The sequence below is a fragment of the Apis cerana genome, linkage group LG1, assembly GCF_029169275.1.
Source record: "Apis cerana isolate GH-2021 linkage group LG1, AcerK_1.0, whole genome shotgun sequence".
Taxonomy (NCBI): Eukaryota; Metazoa; Arthropoda; class Insecta; order Hymenoptera; family Apidae; genus Apis; species Apis cerana.
The window spans coordinates 13,862,987-13,875,920 of NC_083852.1; the positions used below are offsets into that span (position 1 = coordinate 13,862,987).

At 20.6% G+C, this 12,934-nt stretch overlaps 5 protein-coding genes across 7 annotated transcripts; 2 read left to right on the forward strand and 3 right to left on the reverse strand.

The window, feature by feature from the left end:
* Window positions 1–778: 778 nt before the first annotated feature.
* Window positions 779–2,749, reverse strand: LOC108003650 (cytochrome b-c1 complex subunit 9). The gene is made up of 2 exons (XM_062075140.1): window positions 1,639–2,749; window positions 779–1,260 (listed from the first exon to the last, which is right to left on the reverse strand). The coding sequence occupies exons 1-2, from the start codon at window positions 1,771–1,773 to the stop codon at window positions 1,219–1,221; spliced, it is 177 nt and encodes a 58-aa protein (XP_061931124.1). The 5' UTR covers window positions 1,774–2,749; the 3' UTR covers window positions 779–1,218.
* Window positions 2,645–4,992, forward strand: LOC108003647 (TBC1 domain family member 20). 2 transcript variants are annotated; one of them, XM_017066060.3, is made up of 6 exons: window positions 2,645–2,903; window positions 2,973–3,092; window positions 3,293–3,536; window positions 3,654–3,857; window positions 3,932–4,151; window positions 4,263–4,992. In XM_017066060.3, the coding sequence occupies exons 1-6, from the start codon at window positions 2,645–2,647 to the stop codon at window positions 4,566–4,568; spliced, it is 1,353 nt and encodes a 450-aa protein (XP_016921549.1). In that variant the 3' UTR covers window positions 4,569–4,992. The 2 variants fall into 2 exon arrangements, with proteins under 2 accessions (XP_016921549.1, XP_016921548.1); XM_017066059.3 differs by having other exon boundaries at window positions 2,645–3,092.
* A 1,146-nt stretch (window positions 4,993–6,138) lies between these two features.
* LOC108003648 (phospholipase A2 group XV) lies at window positions 6,139–8,720 on the reverse strand. Its single transcript, XM_062075030.1, has 7 exons — window positions 8,468–8,720; window positions 8,244–8,386; window positions 7,899–8,133; window positions 7,581–7,808; window positions 7,255–7,426; window positions 6,979–7,101; window positions 6,139–6,863 (listed from the first exon to the last, which is right to left on the reverse strand). Exons 1-7 carry the CDS (start codon window positions 8,568–8,570, stop codon window positions 6,644–6,646), a joined length of 1,224 nt encoding a protein of 407 aa, XP_061931014.1. The 5' UTR covers window positions 8,571–8,720; the 3' UTR covers window positions 6,139–6,643.
* Window positions 8,721–9,444: 724 nt separating this feature from the next.
* On the forward strand, window positions 9,445–11,611 carry LOC108003494 (integrator complex subunit 14). The gene is made up of 6 exons (XM_017065762.3): window positions 9,445–9,745; window positions 9,828–10,152; window positions 10,262–10,473; window positions 10,550–10,804; window positions 10,869–11,198; window positions 11,268–11,611. The coding sequence occupies exons 1-6, from the start codon at window positions 9,569–9,571 to the stop codon at window positions 11,493–11,495; spliced, it is 1,527 nt and encodes a 508-aa protein (XP_016921251.1). The 5' UTR covers window positions 9,445–9,568; the 3' UTR covers window positions 11,496–11,611.
* Window positions 10,859–12,932, reverse strand: LOC108003518 (pyroglutamyl-peptidase 1). 2 transcript variants are annotated; one of them, XM_062075122.1, is made up of 3 exons: window positions 12,366–12,932; window positions 11,951–12,290; window positions 10,859–11,670 (listed from the first exon to the last, which is right to left on the reverse strand). In XM_062075122.1, exons 1-3 carry the CDS (start codon window positions 12,576–12,578, stop codon window positions 11,642–11,644), a joined length of 582 nt encoding a protein of 193 aa, XP_061931106.1. In that variant the 5' UTR covers window positions 12,579–12,932; the 3' UTR covers window positions 10,859–11,641. The 2 variants fall into 2 exon arrangements, with proteins under 2 accessions (XP_061931106.1, XP_016921282.1); XM_017065793.3 differs by having other exon boundaries at window positions 10,859–12,290.
* Window positions 12,933–12,934: the final 2 nt, after the last annotated feature.

Below are 12,934 nucleotides of genomic sequence, written 5' to 3' on the forward strand. Positions count from 1 at the left end.
TGAAATATTAATCTATTTATTGATATACATATATTTTTTACTTAATATTACATTTTAGAAATTTTATATTTGATAAGATTAAAAACTCATCCACAAATTGAAATGCAATTATATTATTAATTTTTTTTAGAATAGTAAAATATTAATAGTACATATAAATTGTAGTACAAAATATTAATAATACAAGTCTCACAGAAGAAAATCTATATTTCTTTATATTAAATATTATTTAAAAATATAATTATTATTTTAATTTTTGTAATTTTAATAATTTTTATAAATTTAAAAAAATTTTAATCTAAAAAAAAGATATAATAAGATATTATTATCATATGTCAATTTTCTAAAATTTAATGTTGAAAATAATTTTAATTTAATGTATCATAATAATGAAGTATATATATATATGTTTGTGTATATGTATATATATATGTATATATATATGTATACATATATCTATATAAAATAAAATATGTATACTATATATATATAAAATTATATATTTTTATATACATAAAATTATATAAGTATATAAAATTAAAAATTAATGTTAAAATTAATCTTATAATATTTGAATATTCGAGATAATATATTTTTATTTAATGAAAATTTAATTAAAACATTTTCAAATATACACTTAATATTTAATAAATATATTATAAAATGTTAAATTAAAAACAAGTGAAAAAAAAATATTAATTAATAAAACTAAAAATTTTATTCTTTTAGAATGATTTATAAAATTAATTTCAAAGGAAATAATAATAAAATTAACAAATTTTTATGATTATTGATTTAATGTTTGCAATAATATTACTTTCTCATTATTTCATTTAACTATTTTAATGATTATTTGAATAATAATAATGATAATATATTATAAATATTACAATAAATATTATAATAATATTATAATGATGTTAATATTGATATAATATTGATATAATATTAATTGTGAAACTTAAATTTTTTTTCTTTCTTATAATTATAATTTCTTATAAAATTTTATTGTATTTAGAATATATGAACAACATATATTATTATAATTTTTTCTATTAAACAAATAAAATTTAAAATATTATTTAAATTAAATATTATAATATTATTTGAAAACATATTTATGTCACATTGAATAAATTGTTTATTTATACAATTATGGAAATATATCATACCTATGTAATATATGTATATCTAATATAATACAATTAATATTTTTCATTACTTGTTTTCATATTGATCCTTAATATCTTTCCAAAGTTTCTGAAACAAAAAATATAAATGGATATTTTTAAAAAATTATTATTTTTTATTATTATTATAAAATCTAAATAACATATTATGTAATACTTTCTATTAAGATTAATAAAACTTCATATAATATTATAACATTATAAAAAATAAATATTAAATGATGTTTAAATTGTATCATTTTAATATCATAATACTAAATAATATATTATTAAATTTTTAAAAATAAAATATATTTTAAATATGAAATTATACACATATGCAATATAAAAAATGGCAAATCAAATAACTATTCTTTTATGCAATTTATTATATAAAGAATTAATTAAATTTTTAAATGTGTTTATAACATTATTAATATTGAACAATATTTTTTATATAAATACATACCCCTTTATTAATCTGTTCGAACATTTCATTCGAAATTAGATCAAATGCTCGTTCAAAGAAAAAGCTGCTAGCTATAATAGCTATGGTAAATGTAGAGGATCTTTTAAAAATGAAATTGTACAAAGCATTGGCCATTCTTTTAATTCTAATTATAATCTTCCAGACAAAAATATTAATTTCACAATATATTCTTATTGAAATAAATCGAAATGTGATCTTCAAATATACTTACAATACTATTCAACAACGACTGAAGCGACATAAACGAACATCAGTTACATCACAATTAGATATAATATAGACCTATCACTCGATAAAAATTTATATCGTATATGTTAACTTTAAAAATATTTTGTGTCAGTTTTAATGTTATTGATTTAAAATATGATTATATATATATATATATATATATGTACATATAACTACATTTGTCTATTTACATTTTATCTATAATAAATAATAATCAAAATTAAAATAAACTATAATATATAATAATAATTATGTATGTATGTATGTATGAAAGTATATGGTAAAATATAAATTTTTATATTTTATAATTGTAAATATAACATATGGAGTTTTGTACTTATTGACATTCGTTATATGTAATGTTAGGTTTGTTTTGATTTTTCTTGTAATCACAAACAAGTCTGCGTTTATGTTTTATTTGGATTATAATATTATTTTGTATTAAATCATTATATAAATGATATTAGAAACAATTAAAATGATAAAGGGCCTTCTAAGGCCCCAAACTGTGTAACATATCTATTTTATATCTTTTCTGTGGTGTATGAAAGTAAAGAAAACGATAAGCCACGTCAATGTCTATTCAATTTCAGTTGATAAGCAATTGAATTCTTTTACGAATTAGTGACGGTGATCAATGCATGTTTCTTGACAGACTGTCATTGTTCTGTCAGATGTTCCGGGAGTTTTCAGTAAATTTTTTGTACAATGAAATATTTTGAAAAATTTTTCGTATAAATTTGTTTCGTCAAGTAACATGGAACACAAAGAAGACGAAATATCTTTGGATTCTAGTGTTCCAGAAACGTTTACGGAAATGTCAATTCCTATTGAAAACCATAACCTGAAACTTAGACGAAGAAATGTAATCGAAACCATAAATCTCGTATCAAACGAAGAGGAAACTTCCGATTCCAAAAATAATATACCTCTCGTAAGAATGTCAGATTCTACAAAAGCATGGTACGATGATATTATACCACGAATACCTGACATCGCAAACTTTAGTTCGTCAGGTAAACAAAACGGAGTGTTGAATCATGAAGACGATAACAGTTCATTAGAATATAATTTTGATGATACAGACATATTGACTAATACAGAACGGATCAAGATAAGCGTTATTCGAGGAAGCATTGTTAATCCAAATTTGACATTAGGAGAACTCAAACTACTCGGTTGCAGCAGTGAGGGTTTAGTTCATGGTATTTCATTAATATGATCATATATTATTATAAAGAAGAAATCTTTATATGGATAATATAGTATAATTTGTTTTTATACCTTCATTAAGTGAAAATTTGTACAATTTTACTTAAAATAATAAAACAAAATTATAGATTTCTTATTGAAAATGATTTTATACTTCATAATTAAATCTTGAAGTCATAAAGATTATTTGTAGATGAAATACGAAGGATTCTATGGCCAAAACTATTACGACTCTCAGAAGAAAATAATTTTTCTATAACTGGATTAGAAACTATACATAATCACATACCAAATGAGGTCTACCAACAAATATTGAAGGATGTTGCACGTAGTGGAAGTCATATCTCACAAAATGCTACACAACATGAAATAGATGATTTCCATGAACAATTGACTCAAATAATGTGTTGGGTTCTTCATAAACATTCTATGCTAAAGTTAGTATTATATACATTTAATATATTATGCAATACTTTTATTTTATTATAATTTTTGAAACATTTGCTGTAAACACATATATATTGATAATACAAAATAAAATAATACGTACTTAGTTATTACCAGGGTTATAATGATATAGCAGCAACTGTTCTTCTTGTCATGGGCTTAGAAAAAGGTTTGCATGTACTTGAGAGCATTTCTTTAGAATTTCTTGAAAGATTTATGGAGAAGACAATGGAAAAAGTAAATCAAGAATTATTTTATATATTTGCACTTTTAGAAAGAGTACATCCCACTTTATTAGAACATTTGGAAAAGTTTGTATAATAAATATATATTTTATATATTATGTGTAGATAAATCATCTATTGAATCTATTTTTTTATTATAGTGTAGAATTATTTCCACATTTTGCATTAGCTGAATATACAACATGGTATGCGCACAAATATGCAGAAAATAGAAAACTGCTACACAGATTATTTGATTATTTTCTTGGCAGTCCACCATTAATGCCTCTTTATTTAAGTACTGTGATTGTAGCACATAGAGCAACAGAAATTTTTAATACTACACCAGATATGGGTCATACACATAAAGTTTTATGTACTGTAAGTAATGTTTAACATTGATAATATGAATGAAATAAAATTGTAGCTATATTATTCAATATATTATTTAATATAATATTTATTTAATATTAAAATATTTTTTATTTATAGTTGCCCGATGATTTACCTTTTGAGAAACTACTTGTTGAAGCTAAAAATTTATATCGCCAATATCCTCCTGAATCTATAAATAATGATGTTAGAGAATATGATCAAAAACGAAAATCTAAAGAACAAGAATGGAAAGCAAAAGCAGAAGCAAGTCGTCAAGAGAGGGAAAAACAACGTCAACTTAGAATTGTGCAATTAGTACCAAGGATACCATACCGTATCAGAAGCTACAAAACGATTACAGTAGTAACAATTTTGGCCTTAGGATTATATGCCTTTTTAAGATCTTCATCTGGCCTTAACTGACATTAAATAAATTTAATCTATTTAAATAATAGATTGATTTATGTGTCCTATAAGCAAAATTCCATTTTATTTATATACCATTAGCTTGGTAAATAATAAAACAAATTATTGGGCACACAAATATAGTGAAATAATAATATTATAAAATCGTTGATATTGTTATAAATCAGCGATTAAATGAATTTATTTCTGAATGTATTATAAGGAGCATTTTGAACATTCCTATGCTGCCTTTATGCTGTGTTCTTTAAAGTTGACATGAACATTTTGTGCACATCTATTTAGTGTCAAAAATAAGTGTAAACAAAGACTTTTTAAGGTAGGCGAATGTGAGTAAGAGGAAGCATATAAATATGCTTGCAAAATAAAAATATCTATAATGTGTATATTTTGAAACATTAAAAAAAATTTTTAACGTGAAAGATATATTTGTTGTTTAAATTAATTTTGTCTTTACAATATATTGCAAATTTATGTAATATATATAATTAATTAAAAAAAATTTTCTCTTTAAAACACAATAACTTTTTTAAAATTGGACTTAATGATTTGAATTTTTTCAAAGAGTTAAATGAATTTAGTTTATTAGATGATGTGTAAAAATTTTTTGAAAAAATTACAATTTATTGGAATTGTGAATAATAAAAAATATTTTTTTTTCATCTGAATCTCTAATAAAAGTTAAAAAACTTTTTCTTATCATTTTAGTTAATAAAATACAATATATATTTATATATTTATTATATATATAAATTTTATTGGAATCGGTTGAGGCATAAACAAATAATAGAATATTAAGAAATATAAAAGTCTTTAAATTTTAGATATGAAAAATTAGTCATGAAAAACTGATTTTCATTACTTTTAATGTTTGTAGCTTATAGCAATATTAACTGATTTCGATAAAATTTATAGCATGTATATAATTCAATAGATAAAAATTTAAAAATTAATATATTAATTAATATATTAATAATTAATATATTATATTTAAAAAATATAGTTCAAAAGAGTATCTATTTTTTTTCAAGAAAAATAAAAAATTATGAACTGTTTATAAATGAGTTATAAATGAGTTAAAAAATAAATTTAATAGATGAATAATTTTTATTTATTAATATATTCATGGAACATCTTTGAAAAATCGATTTTAGACTTTAAAACAAATACAAATTTGATATATAAACATTGATTGAAAATTATTTATTAAATTTGAATATTGAAATAAAATAAGACAGCTATATTTTCATTATATTGTTCTTTCGCTCTGTCTTCAAAGCAAATTTAAATTATTTATAATTTAATAAATAATCTTCAATTGATATTTTTGTAATCAACTTTTGTATTTGTTTTATCTTCTAGAATCAATCTTTAAAGATATATTATGAATATATTAACTCTTTATATGATATATATAAATATATATAATATATATAAAAAGAATTGACTTTTTACAACAATAAAATAAAAAAATATAATTTTATGTTCATATAGTTTTAATTATAATAATAAATATTTGTTTATTTTATAATTTTTATTAAAATTTTATTGTAATAAAATTTGTAAACAATTTGTATTTTAAAAAATTTATTATATATCATTAAAAAATTAAATTATAAATTGAAATGATATAATGTACATGTTCAATAAATTTTTACCTAAAATATTAATATAAAGTGTGCTAAAAAAATTCTTATTATACAGAGAATGTCAAAAATAAGTTCTTTAAATTTATAAATTAATAATAAATTATAATTACTAAATAAAATTTTTATTTGTAAAAAATTTAAACAGATTTAATAGAAAAATTATATTCAAATATATAAATAAAATATCTTTGTACATATAGAGCTATAGATAAAAAATATTAATCTATTTTAAAATATATTAATAATATATACATATATATAATCGATAAAATATTATTCTATAAAGATATATAATTGATATAATATTATTTCTAATTGCAACTTCTTATTAGAAGATATTATTATCATATTTATATAATTTATTATAATTTAAATATTTAGTTTGATCATTATACTAAAAATTATACATGAAGAATATGAATAACATCATACTTTTAAAAGAGTTCTAATATAATTCAAGACATTATTATTTTTAAGAATATCCATATGATTTACATTAGGAAAGACTTGAGAATAAACTTTTTGTTTTTGTTTACCTTGCCAATATTTACAACCTTCTAAACTTCTTAAATTTACAGTACCATCACCATCACCAGGAATTAATTGAGGAATTCCTTCTATTGATGTACCAGATTTATAATATAATCTAATAGTTTAAAATATATTATTTGTATAATAGTATATTATATTATATAAGATATAATAAATATCCAAAAAAATTTATAGCTTACTACTAATTTAGTTAAAATATAATTAAATACCTTTGCACTGTATCTATACCACTTCCATATAGACAATGCACTTCAACTTCTGGTGCAGTAAAATTTAACTGATATTTTTCATTATCTTTTCTAAATTCCCAACCATTTGGAACATTTATATCTCTATAAATATTATTTTTAATAATTGTAAGTTTTTAATAGTAAACCATTGATTAATAATAAATATAAATATTATTAATAATGAATAAAATAATAATTACTAAATATTAAATAATGATTATACATGAATTGTTATCTATATATATTATATCTTACATTAGATAATCTTTTAATGTTAATAATGTATAGTTTTTTTGTTCTGATTGTACTAATATTTCTGTATCTTTCCAAAATAATCGTGATGGCAATAACCAGCCTAAACTGGGATTAGTTATTTGTTCATCTTTAAGAATACTTTGACGTAAAAGATATGCACCTAAATCATCTCCTATAATTATAAAATAATAATAAAAAATACATTTTTATATATTATAATATTATTATATAATATATTGATAATATTTTATATATATATAAAATATAATAATATTTTATATAATATATTATATATATTTTATATAATATATGATAATATTTTATACCAATTGCAAAAACTTTAAGTGCTTTAACACTTCCACCCCAAACAGCTGAAAGAGTAATTAAACAATTAATATATTTGTCTTTCCACTTTTGAGATTGACGTTGCAAAAATATAAGTGACATTGGTCCACCCATACTGTGTGCTAATAATGTCACAGGTACTTGTTTATTTATATTATATGTTTCTTCAATTAAATTTTTTAATTTATTAAAAAATATTTCATTTTCATCTAAAAATGAAAATTTTTTCAATTATGAATTATAAATTTAAAATAATATTATTTTATAATATAAAATAATTATTATATATATATACATACTAGGTGCTTTTCTAAAATCATATGGTGCACCTCGTATAGAATGATTTCTAACATATCCAAGCTCATTAACTAACATATTACCAATATCATTAAAATATACTCCAGGAGAAGCTTTACTTGGATCTAAATATTCAACAACAAATGGATCACCCCAGCCTGGTATACGTATATCAACACCATCTTGATTTTTTGTCGTTCTTGTAACATTGTCATAAATTAATTTCATATTATCAATCTAAAATAATTTATTTTTATTTATATTCGGATATCATGAAAAATATAAAAAATAATATAAATATAAATATAAAAGATATAAAATATAAAAACATAAAATAAAAAAATTACCCAACAATCTATAATAACTGGTACAAGTAATTCTAAATTTAACCAGATATTAAAATATTCGGTAGATACTTTTTCACATAAATAATGTACCACTTTTGTTTTGTTGAGTTTTGCTTCAATTTGACTACCGCCATCGCCTGGAACTTTTAGACTAATTATATTAATTTTTAATATATTTAATATACATATTATTATTATATTATTTAATATAAAAAAATAGTTACCAAATATAATGGGAGATATTTGTTTATTTCGTAAATGCCACGAATTTGCTGATAGAATACAATTTAAAGAAACAATTGTGTAGATAATGAAATACAGATGCATTTTACATTAAATGTTTCTGTTGTTTAAATTTTCAATTATATTATGCATTTCAATTTATATTATAAAATTAACTCTAAAATTTAGAATAACTATTGAAATCATTACAAATACATATGATAAATAGATCGAAAAAGAAGCGTCAATTATTTGTTTTTTTTATCTCGTAGTACGCAATCATTGACGCACACATTTGAAAGTTACACATATTTAAAATTTGTCTCGAGATTGTATATAAAAAATCTTATTAATATTTCACATATATAAAATAAATAATACGATAATAATTTATTTCCTAATAATGTGTTTTAAAATAAACAATATCTTTTTTTATCGAATGTAAATATAATAAAAAATTTTATTTGTTATAAAATAATTATGTTGATTAAAATGATTGGAAGAATTATAAGAAAAATATAATACTCAAAACGTAATTATTTCTATAAAAAAAATTTTATACATTCAATTTGAAACTCTAATTGTAATAAAACTATAAACTTTAAGTATAACTTTAATAAAATTATTACATAATGCTATTTTTAAAGACAATAATTATATATTATATATAAATAAATACATAGAAATAATTTTTAGAAGATAATTTTTAGAATTATTTATATTAATTGTTTTGTTTATTATTTTCAATTTTCAATTTTAAATATTAATTGAATACATTTTATATTTTATTTTTATATAAAAATAATGAATTTATGTCTAAAAAAAACTTAAAAAAAATAAGATTAAAAAAATAATATTAAATAAAAAATAAAATTATAACAATATAATTTATTTGTATATAAATGATTAAATTCAGAAATGTTTACGAAAAATATGTACATAACTGTACTAAGATATATGAAAATATACGATATTCTAACCTGAAATTTTCGAATAATAATTAATATGTACTATACATATTCTAAAAAATATTTAAAGAAATAAATCTGGAAAATCATTGTATTATGTAAATCATTGACTAAAATTTTTGTTAATATATTAAAATGCCAACAGTTATAGCATTAGATGTATCTTTATCAATGAGACGTCCAATATTAGGAAGCGTCTCTAGTGAAAGTAATCAAAATGAACAATTAACGAGACATCATTTAGCTGTACATGGAATAAATGCATTGTTACATTATTTACAAACGAATTCAAAGTTGGAATTTGTCGCTTTAGTAAGTGTTTCTGTTTTTAATAATAAATAATATTATTATTTCATTAATTTCAAATCATTAAATTATCTTTTTTCTAATTTAGGTTGTTTTTTCATCATTGTATGAAGTTATTTGTCCATTCACTCGTGATTATGATAGTATACGTTCAAAATTACAATATATTGAAGAATGTGACAAAACTTGCATTGAAACTGCTCTTCATGGTGTTAACAATGTTATTATGGCAGAATGGGGTAATACTACTGCCTGTCAAGTAGTGTTAATTACTGATGGTAATCCTGGTGTAGGACCAATGTCTTTAGCTGACTCTTTGAATTCTTTAAATGTAACAAGAGATATAAATCTATTTCCATTACCATTTCCTTATCCAGGAAAACTAAGTGTTGTATGTATCTCATCACAGCAAGGTATGTCAAAACATGGTCATATAATATTTAAATATCTTTTTTTTGCATTTATTAATTTCAATGTTTTTTTATTATTAAACTTTATTATTAGATGTTATTTTTTTATTAGATGCTGGTTTACATACTGCTTTACCATTATATCAACGATTAGTTGAACTTGCTGGTGGTGATAGTGTAGTGTTAATTCCTGAAACACCAATTTCAAAACATTCAATTACAGCTTGTTTTCAAAAGTTAGCAGAAACTAATTATGTATCTTTTCAAGGATATTTGAAATGTGGAAATTTAGGTTCTCGTATACTTCTTTCACCAGCACCTATGGTAAATAATAATACAAATAAAGGAATAAATTTGATTAGAGTTTAATGAATGAAAGTATGTTTATTTGTTATTTTAGGCATATACTAAGAAGACTGATTTTGAATTAGTATCTGGTTTAATGATATCAAAAACTATAGAAATTTGTGGTTTTATATCAGTAGCAGATGTTGGTAGTCCTAGTGCTATATCTAGACATTTAGTATTGCCATTATCTACAGAAAAAAATTCAAGTATGCAAGGAATATCTTTAGAAGAAGATTCAGATACAGATGAGAATGGAGATGAAGGGAAAGTACCATCCTTTTGTGTGCTGTTACATGGAGCTTTAAAGGTTACATTTAAATAAATTCAATTTTTTACTTTCCTGAAGATTATAAAATAAATATTTCTTATAGGTTGAAAATATGGTAGCTCTTTGTTTATTAAATAGTGAATGGTATGGTTTTATATATTCATGGGCAGATACAAAAAAGAAGTCAAACTTAATGTTAACAGTTTTGGAGCCAGGTTTAGATGTTGTACCTTGGTTAGGTAATTTTAGCAATTTAGGTCCTATTGATGCAGCTAAAGGTGCGATTATTAGTTTCCCAGTTAGACCAAATGAAAAAAGAAGTTATACTCAAAATGCACCTTCTTGGATTCGTCAAATTGGATTACAATCAGATATTCAAAAAATTTTAAGACATGCAAGAAAATTACCTGAAAAAACTCAAAATTTTTATAAGGTAAGATATAATCTCCTTAAATGGAGAATTATAAATTTTTTAATCTATAATATTTATATTTTTGTATAGGAGGTAAATCGATTACGTAGAGCTGCAGCATCAATGGGATTTGTAGAACTTTTAGAAGGATTAGCTTGTATTTTGGAACGAGAATGTACATTATTACCTCCAAATTTAAACCCTGACTGTACAATTCAAATGGGTCATGTAGCATCTCTGATTAGAAAACCAGAATTTCTAGAGCTTAGATATAATATTCCACCCGCACGTACTAGATTTCAACATGGAGGATCATAGATGAAACAAAAATATGTTTATAATATATATTAATGTATATATTAATTCTACACAAAATATTTGTGTATTTTTGTATATTATATCTATTTAGATATAATTAAAATTTTACTTTTAAATATCTTGTTTCTTATTATATATTTCATTTCTTATTGAAAAAAATTTTTTAATGATAAATCTAAAAAAACATAAATCTTATTGAATAAAAAATAATTTCAAGTTTTATTCAATTTATAATATCTTAGAATATTGAAAAAATTTAAAATAAATAAAATAGATTCAAGTATACCATGAATAATAAATTATAAAAATAGTTTTGATATTTTAAATAAATTTGTTAATTTTTATTAGGTATAAAATTACATATATATGTAAATTATTTGAATTTATATTTAAAATTTATTATTTTTACTTTTGTTTTATATTTTTAATAATATAATACAAGATATTAAATAAACCTTTTGCACTTTGTATACTTGAATATTGAGCAAGATCAGGAACATGAACAAATAATGTTCTTTTAGATGAAATTTGTAAAGATTTATAAAATATATATTCGCATAAATATCTTCCTGCATCATATGAAATACAAGCATGACATTTTGTTTCATTTGAATTTTCATTAATTATATTACAAATTTGTGTCACATTAATTTCAGTTTCCAAAACTTCAGCTTTAATATTACTTTCATCTGGACATTTATTAAATATATCTGGTCTTAAATAACCATTACTATGAGCACAACATTCTATAGTTAAACATTGTGCTTTATAACTTACTCCTACATGTAAAACTATCTAAAAAATAAAAACAAAAAAATAAATTATTTATATATAGAATCTTAAGATATAACTGCATAAATTGAAATTTACTATAGGTTTATATTCTTTCCAAAATTTAGGTATGTACGTGATAACATCTTCATATGAAACTGGAATCTCTTTCATGATTATATCAATATCCTTCATCTTTTTTGAATTAGCACATAGTTTATTTAATTCCTTTACAGCTTCCCAACTGGCATTAATAATATGATTACCAAATGGACCAAATCCGGTTATTAAAATTGTGTTTTTAATTTCCATTGTTAAATTTAATTATTTTATTTTAAAAAGATTTTTTTGTTGCAGTAATACTTCATACAATATACAAATCCATTATCTTTTTTTTATCGCGTGTAAAATATACTAATTGGAGACTTTAATAGATTAAAAGATTATGAATTATGGAATAGAATAAAAAACATATATATTTAATTTTTATGTACTTAATCTTTTTTTTTTGCTAAATATATAACTAAAAATATTTATATCTATTAAATATTATGGATATTTATATATTTATAATTATTTATCTAATTTATAATAGTATATTGTAATTTATTTATATATTTATTTCAGTATTTTTTCTTTCGATATGTGAGATACTATCTTGTTTGTAT